General features: G+C 58.9%; 1 protein-coding gene across 1 annotated transcript; it reads right to left on the reverse strand.

Moving 5' to 3' along the window:
• Positions 1 to 680: 680 nt before the first annotated feature.
• Positions 681 to 6,011, reverse strand: LOC141976397 (peptidoglycan-recognition protein SC2-like). Its single transcript, XM_074937384.1, has 4 exons — positions 5,957 to 6,011; positions 4,248 to 4,449; positions 3,258 to 3,376; positions 681 to 859 (listed from the first exon to the last, which is right to left on the reverse strand). The coding sequence occupies exons 1-4, from the start codon at positions 6,009 to 6,011 to the stop codon at positions 681 to 683; spliced, it is 555 nt and encodes a 184-aa protein (XP_074793485.1).
• Positions 6,012 to 7,688: the final 1,677 nt, after the last annotated feature.

Below are 7,688 nucleotides of genomic sequence, written 5' to 3' on the forward strand. Positions count from 1 at the left end.
CCCTTGGGAACTAAAGGACGAGGGTTTCCCCCCCTTATTTGTCTTACCCCCTTATTTAATCTTCCCCCCCTTATTTGTCTTACAGTTGGACTGAGAGGCAGCACAGGCCAGTGGGCAGAGCAGTGGATTGCAGCCATGGGGCTGACTGACTGCGAGCTTGGGCAAATCCCTTTTCCCCACCCATGCCTCAGTTTCCTCTCCCACCCTTGGTCTAGTTAGACTGGGAGCTCTTTAGGGCATGGATTGTCTGTCTCATGCTCTGTGTGTCCAGCACCTAGCACAGTGGGGCCTCTTAGTGCAGATCTGACAGACCATAATCACACCCTCTGAGCTCTCCCAGCCCAGCCCAGCGGCTGGGGGGTGCTTATGATTTAACAGGAGATGAAATGATTCGCAGCACTTCAACTTTTCATGTGCTAGAAGCTGGTTTATTGTCACTGCCCAGTAGCTCCCAAGCAAAGCAAGCGCTAAGCTGCCGGGGCGCTGGGTTAAAGGCAAACTACACTTGAATTAAAACCCCTTTGCAGGATTGTGCGAACCACCCAACGGGTCCTTCCCAGGCCGGCAGGTGAGAAGCGGGGGGCTGCCCCCTGCTGGGGGGCGGAGGTGCTGCTCGAACAGGCAGAAGCTGCGGATGGGGTCAGCAATGGGCGCAGGGGCTGCCCCGAGGCTGCAGGGACTCAGGCTTTGAACCTGGGCCACTGGCTGATGACCCTGTAGAGGCTGTCCCCGGGGCAGCTGGTTGGGTTCACGTTGCGATGCCCCTTCAGGGTGTAGCTGCGGCTCAGGAAACCCCTGGAGACGGCGCATTGGATCAGGCGCCTGGCAGCGTTCAGGGCAGCAGCGCTGGGGACTCTCCCTGTAGGATAGAGTAACCCCTTGTTAATCTCACCCTGGGCCCTGACCCCTGGCCCCTGGCCCCTCTCTGCTCAGGGGATGTGACTGTGGCCTGAATAAATAACCCCCCCTCTGCCCATGCTCTCAATTGGCCGTGTCAATGTCACTCCCCCCTCCGCCCTGTATTGCGCTGGGTAATGCAACCTCCCACTGTTGTACCAATAAATTAAAAACCAGCAGGATCTTATTAAAGGGAAAAAGGCAAAATACCACATTTATTGTGAATACAGAAAGAATCATAGTAAGCAGTTAGTTACAGCTATAACATTCCATTCAATCTCATATTTATTCACACATTCATTCCTACAAACACACACACACAGGTTCTGCAAGGTTGTTATCATAGTTACCAGCCTTAGAGTTGCTCATGCCAAGCCACTGGCCAGGTGGCCTGGACATGAGGAGGGAGCAGGGCCTTGTCAGATGCTCATCTGATGCTCCTGGAAGTTGGTTTGCAGAATCAGACCCCAAAGTTCTCACTTTTTAGAGTCTATTTTTATAGGAATTTCTTCCTATGCCACTCTATGGGAATTGCTTCATCATGCTGTTGCTGAATCAATCAGCAGATAGCACATTCCTGACGGCTCCAAGAAGTTATCTTGTTCTTTGGTTCTCCCATTCTTGAGGCTGTTGGGTGGATTCCAGTCTGCCCTCCGGGGGTCCTCTGGTTATTTCCACTTGACGCCTTCTTCAGCCGATGGACACTGGATTCTTAGGCTGGCACCTCCCTGATCATTCAGTTATTATCCACACCAAGCATCCATCCACATACATCCTCTATCTCTATTTTAATCACAATTGTTAATACAACAAAAGGGCGGGGAGTCTCTGGGTGCTGTTTCTGTTGTTACAGAGTATTGCTTTGAGTCTCTCTCTGTGTGAATTGCTTTGAGAACAGACTCTGTCTTAGAATGTACTAACGCAATTAGCAGCTTGCAAGTTTCACACATAGAGGGAGAGAAACAGCACCAAAAACCAAGAGACCTCTTAATTAGTAATACCCTGGAATTGAAACTATGGGGAATCAAACTCATTTGTGATTTTAATACAGAACTTCTTTAATATGATCCAACACCACCTGCTGCATTTCCTCGTCCCGTGCCCCAGCCTGGTGCCCCTCGCACGGGGAGCTCGACTGCGGCGGAGCCCAGCGGGATGGCGGTGAGGCCAGCTGGGTTAGCCCAGGGGCAGATCTCTCCCTGAATCCCATCCCCCGCCCCAAGCTCTCAGCTGGGAGGGGGCACCGGGTGCCCAGCGTCCCCAGCTGCAGCCCTCCTGCGAGTGCCCAGCTCAGGCTCTCTCTGCCCGGTGAGGCCAGGGCTGTCCTACAGCGTGCACTGGGCCCAGGCAAACTAAATGCATTTTATCCAGACCCACGGACAATCACAGCTCGAGGGATGCAGGCCCCACCTCCAGCCTGGGGGCTGCACCTGAAGAGCCGGGCTCTGGGCAGGATCTAGGGGTCACAATGGACAAGCAACAGCCTAGCTCCCAGGGTGATATGGGGACACGCAGGGCTCATGAGATCAGGGAAATGAGGGGGAGGGGATTTTCCCCCTGTGTCCGGCTGTGTGGAGACGGATGCTGGATCCTTGGCCTGTCTCTGGGGCCCACATGATAAAAGGGATGTGGAAAAATTGTCTAGGGGGAGAAAAGAGCCACAAACACAATCCCTGGGCTGGAGAAATGGCTGCCAGGGCGGGACGGGCAGAGCTCACCCCATCCAGGTGATCACGGGGGGAGGAAATACAGGACCTGGTGGGCATGTTAGCCGCGCAAAGAAAGGCAGAAGAGGGGTCAGGGGCCGGGAGCTGAAGCCAGACATGGTCCCCAGCCCAAATGTCGAACAGGGAGGGTGATTAGCCAGTGGAGCAAACTCCCCTTGGCCACCAGAGCCAGCCAGGGGATCCAGCGATGGGCCCCGTGATGCCGTACACAGGTGACTCCCCCACCTGCTCCTACTCGCTCTCCCCCTCCCTGTACAGCCAAAGGTCACTACAGTTCCAGGGTCCTACGGGCTGCTCCTGCTCAGCTGCTTTCCCTGGCCCTAGATCCTTTCTGGGTCGCTGGTTTCCAGGCTCCAGGCCGTAGGTCTTGGGCCCGATCTCGGCCCTTCCACTTGGCTGGATTAAAATCCCACCTTGTTTGCTCGCAGCCAGCCAGGTCGCTCTACAGCAGTGACCCCTCGTCATTAGTTACCAATTCCTAGGTCACCCGGAGATGGTCCCTGCGGCAGAACCCCCCGCCCTGGGCATCAGGTCAGCAGGGGAGAGCCGCTGTGGGCAGGAGCCTGGCAGGAGGGATTCCCAGCTCCCCTCGGGGCCTAGCTGGGGAAATCTGTACAGACGGGATCCACGTACTGGAGAAGTTGCCCAGGAAACTGAATCCCAGTGATTTCTGGTTCCAGTTCTTGGCATGGGCCCCCCTGGTGCTCCAGCCTCTGCCCTCGTAGACTCTGCCGTCCTCGCCGATCAGGAAGCTGCAGGCAGAGCGCAGTGTGAGACCCGCACAGGCACGTCAGTCGCACCCTCCCTTCCCCATCATTCTCGGCAGCTCCCCCAGTGTCAATGCTGGCCCTGCCCGGGTTTGAACCTGGGACCCTCGGAGCTAGAAGCTCAATCCAGCCATGCAGCTAAAGACCCACTGTGGAAAGGGACTGGACTGGGAGGGCTCACCTGTATTGCACTGTTTGGCCATTAGGTGGTGTTATGTGTAACACCCCTTATGCAAGCAGCCCTGGCCTCTGCCTGGACACAGCTGGGGGGCAAGCGAGGTCTGTAGCGGACCCAGATCTGGGGCAGGAGAACAGCGCTAGGACCTGCCGCCCCACGGGAAATTCCCAGCTGGGTTTCCATCTCCCGACGACACCGTCTCAAAAAATTTCATGGAGTAAAATCTCTGGCCAGGTTTTAGTCCCGGGGCGTCAGGCTGGCTCCAGGGAAACGCGTCGATAACGCCAGCACAGGGCGGTGTCACAGACCAGCAGGGGCATCTTGATACAACCCAGGAGCTCCCTCCGGCCCTCCATCCCCCCACGATCTCCTTGACTGCCCCCTTTCCCATCCCCCTCTCTTCAGGGGCTCCCTCAGCCCCCCCAGTCTCTCCCTGCCAGGGGCTCTATGCCTCCTAACTCCCCCTCCCCCACAGCAGAGACTCTGGGTGCACCCCTCCCCCAATACCCCCTTTTCAGCCCCAAAATATTAAACATAAAAATCAAATCTCTACTGTGGACAAGTCCCCTCTACCCCTGAGTGTGGTCTCTGCTGCCCCCATGTGGCTGCTTGGGGGCAGCGGCCCTGAGTCTGCCCATAACTATGGGAAGGCCCCCACCCCACCCCACCCGCACTCACTTGTAGCCAATGTTGTCCCAGCCCCTCTTGTCCATGTGGTAATTCTGGATGCCCTTGACCTGCTGGCTGCAGGAGGCCAATGTGAAGCAGCGATTCCCTGCCGTGTGGTGGAGGACGACATACTGCACTGGGGTCCTCAGCGAGACCCTGTTTCTTGGGGTCCGGCCCCCCCACTGGGAGCGGGAGACGATGGTGGGGCAGCCTGTGCCATGCGGGGGAGGGGAGAAAGGACTGGATTAATGTGGGTGCCCCCACCTGCCCCAGCCCACGCAGCAGGATCGGGCCCAGAGCTGGTGCGCTGAGTGGGGTCAGGGCCGCGGCAATGGGGTGGGGGGTGGGGGCCAGCAAAGGCCATGCACGGCGCAGGGGGGACGCGCAACCCTGCGTTAAATGTGATGGGGCTGGAGAGAGGCCTGGCCGGGAGCCTGCTCGCCCCGCAGTAGCACCCACTGCTGGCAGCAAAGGGGTGAACGGGGAGCCAGGCCAGGCTGGAGGGAGGCCAAGCAAGGCCTGGGCTGGAGACCATGGTGGGACTGGGGAAGCTCCTGCCCAGGGTGTGCGGCTCAGCACCCGTCTGTCTTCTCTGACCCCTCTGGTCATTTGCATCCCTACGACCTGTTCCCTCCGCTCGCAGCCTTTCCACTCTCTCTCCATCTGGGAGGCCCCTGATCCTTCTGATCTCCCACTGTTGACCCCGCTGCCCCTCGGCCTGGTCCCTTCAGAGATGGGACGAACAGGATGGAGTCCAGCGCCCCAGAAACTGGAAGGTCAGAACATCTGACCCTGAGAAAAGGCTCACTGGGCACAATCAACCTGGGGAACTCCCTGCCACTGGCTGTCACTGGGCCAAGAGCAGGATCCAGCAACGGATCAGAGGTTTCTATGGAGAACGAGGACAGCCAGCGTCACAGTGGGTGGGACTGGATGGGTTCCCGCCCCAGGGCTCGGGGCCGCTACCTGGGGGGAATAGGAAGGAAATTCCCCTGTGGCTGGGTTATTCCATCATGGGCCACTAGGGGGTGTCTAGCGCCTCCCTCTGGAGCATCTGGCACTGGCCGCTGCTGGAGCCGGGGCACCAGGGTAGATGGGCCCTGCTCCGATCCAGGGGGCGACGTCTAGGCTGCAGGGACATTCCCAGCACAAAACCTGCTAATGGGGAATCCTGCTAGCGGGCATTGGTGGGAGCTGGAGGGCAGCTAGAGTTGTTACTTTCCCCACGCCCCATCCCTGCTCTCCCCCTCCCCAGGCCCCTTTCCCCTGCCCTCTCCAGACTGCCTCAGCTCGCTGCCCCTCTGCATGCTGGGTGCTGGCACTTTCTGGCTCTTGGGTGCCCCAGGGCAGTTCGGATGGCGCTGGGCTGGCAGGGGACATGGCCTGCGCGGGGGGGGGACGGGACACTCTGGGATCGGCTCCCTGTGGGCAGGGCCAGGGGCCTTGTCCGTTGGGCCAATGAACACTAGGGATCTGGGGAACAGGCGGCAGGGGTGACTTAGCCCGGCCTCATGAAGGGATGGGCCAGACCGGAGCCGAGGGGCATCTCTGGCTCTGCAGGGGCAGGTCCAGCCCCAGGCGCTGGGCCAGGGGGCGGGTTTGATGGGTGACTCCATCATTAATTTCCCACGCCTGGATTTACCCCCTCGCTCCATTCTCAGCGGCTTCAGGGTTCCCAACCTTGCCCCCCACCCCCAGCCTGGGGGATCTGAACTCACCGAGTGTGACGGCGCAGAGCACTGAGAGCCACACGACCCGCGACAGCAGCAGCATCTTCCTCTCACTCGGCCCTGTGGGGACACGCGCCCGTCACAGCCGGCCTGCCACCCCCAGGAGGGGGCGCTGCTGGGCCGGAGCCAAACACCCCCAGAGCCCCTGGGTAGCAGATCCCCCTGCGCTTAGGCTGCCCCGGACTCCAAGCCTGGCCTGTCGCCTGAGGGCAGCATCCCAGCCCTGCCCAGATCCACCTTCCCCCCGAGCTCCCCGGGTCCCCATGGCAGCCCCTTGAGCAGCAAGTTCGGTGGTGGCCCCAGCTGTACGAACAGCCCCCTGCCCAGCGGGGGCTGCAGGGAGAACAGCCGTGCTGCGGGGCAGAGCTGGTCAATGGAGACTGGCGCTCCGTGGGGTGCAGCACCGGGCTGGCGTGTGCCCACCTGGATTCCTGCAGAGCTGGGAGGAGAGTGAGCTCCGGGCACCCGCACCTGCTGCTCTCTATAAGCGCCAGAGAGGGCAGCAGGGGGTGGGGACAAGTAGTTGGTCAATAAACCGTTGTGCCGATGCTGGTGGGAGCCCAGCCACCGGGGGGGGGGGATGGGGGGGATTTCACCCATGGCTGCAGTTGCTTAAGACGAAGCCGGGATCGTGCAGCAGGGCTCAGGGGTCTGGGAGTAATTCTGGGAGTAGTTCTGGCCTGACAGTGCTATCCCATGGGCTGAACCTTCATCCCATCCTGGGCAAGGCTGGGCACAGAGCACAACCTGGCTCGGAAAGCTGGGGAACGCCACACAGGAGGGACAGCACGTCAGCCACGGACCGTGCCACGATTTCCTGCTGTGACCTATCTGGACACGCCACCTTCCCCAGCTCCCCTCAATGTCAGCTGCAAGGCATTAAGGCAGTGCCTGGAGGTCCCAACCTAGATCAGCCCAGAACATCTGTTCTTGGAGCTCCAGTGTTATCAACACTAACAGCAGACAAGGCAGGATGTGAATTTATAAGACCGGAATGCTACTTATAAAGAAAGACCACAGCACGGTCCAGTGACAAAATCCCTCGGCCAGGTTTATTGCCCTGAAGGCACAGTCCTAGCACCCTGGCTCCGTGGTTACAGGCTCACTGACACGAGTGCCCCGTGGCAAGGAGCAGCTCAGTCAGCAACAGGATCGCTGCTATACCCTAGGCCACACAAAGGGTGACGGCGAAGTTCCCCGAGAGTAATAGCCTGAGACAAACAGCTGACATGTACCACCTTACATGGTTCACAACATTGGTTGTTACCTCCCCTTGGTCCTGAGATCTTGGACAAAACACCCAGTTCATTATTTTGTCGAACCATCTTATTTTGCACTAAATTGAATGTATTTGTCCCAGCTAAGCTACATCTACATAAATCTCTAGTGCCTAGTACACTAGTGACAAGTTTGCCAAGTACCTATACCGGACAGTAAACTTGTCAGCATTTGCTTTAACCCATGGCCTGACTTTGGTTCACAGCCTCTGATTCAGGCCTCAAATCTTGCCCCAAGCCCAGTGCTCCAGGCTCTCCGTACTACCCCAGTCGCTGCCCAGACACACAGTGCCCGAGATTCGGGGCCAGGGAAGGGATCTTTGCCCACAGCTCCCACCTAGTGGTCTGGCGAGGGTGTGACAGGCCCTCTCTGTCCTGGTGCCCCCTTTTGGTAGCTGCTCCCACCCTGCGGCTGTCTGTCCCCTCCTGTGACGAACTCTCCC

The sequence above is a fragment of the Natator depressus genome, chromosome 23 (genome assembly GCF_965152275.1).
Source record: "Natator depressus isolate rNatDep1 chromosome 23, rNatDep2.hap1, whole genome shotgun sequence".
Classification (NCBI taxonomy): domain Eukaryota; kingdom Metazoa; phylum Chordata; order Testudines; family Cheloniidae; genus Natator; species Natator depressus.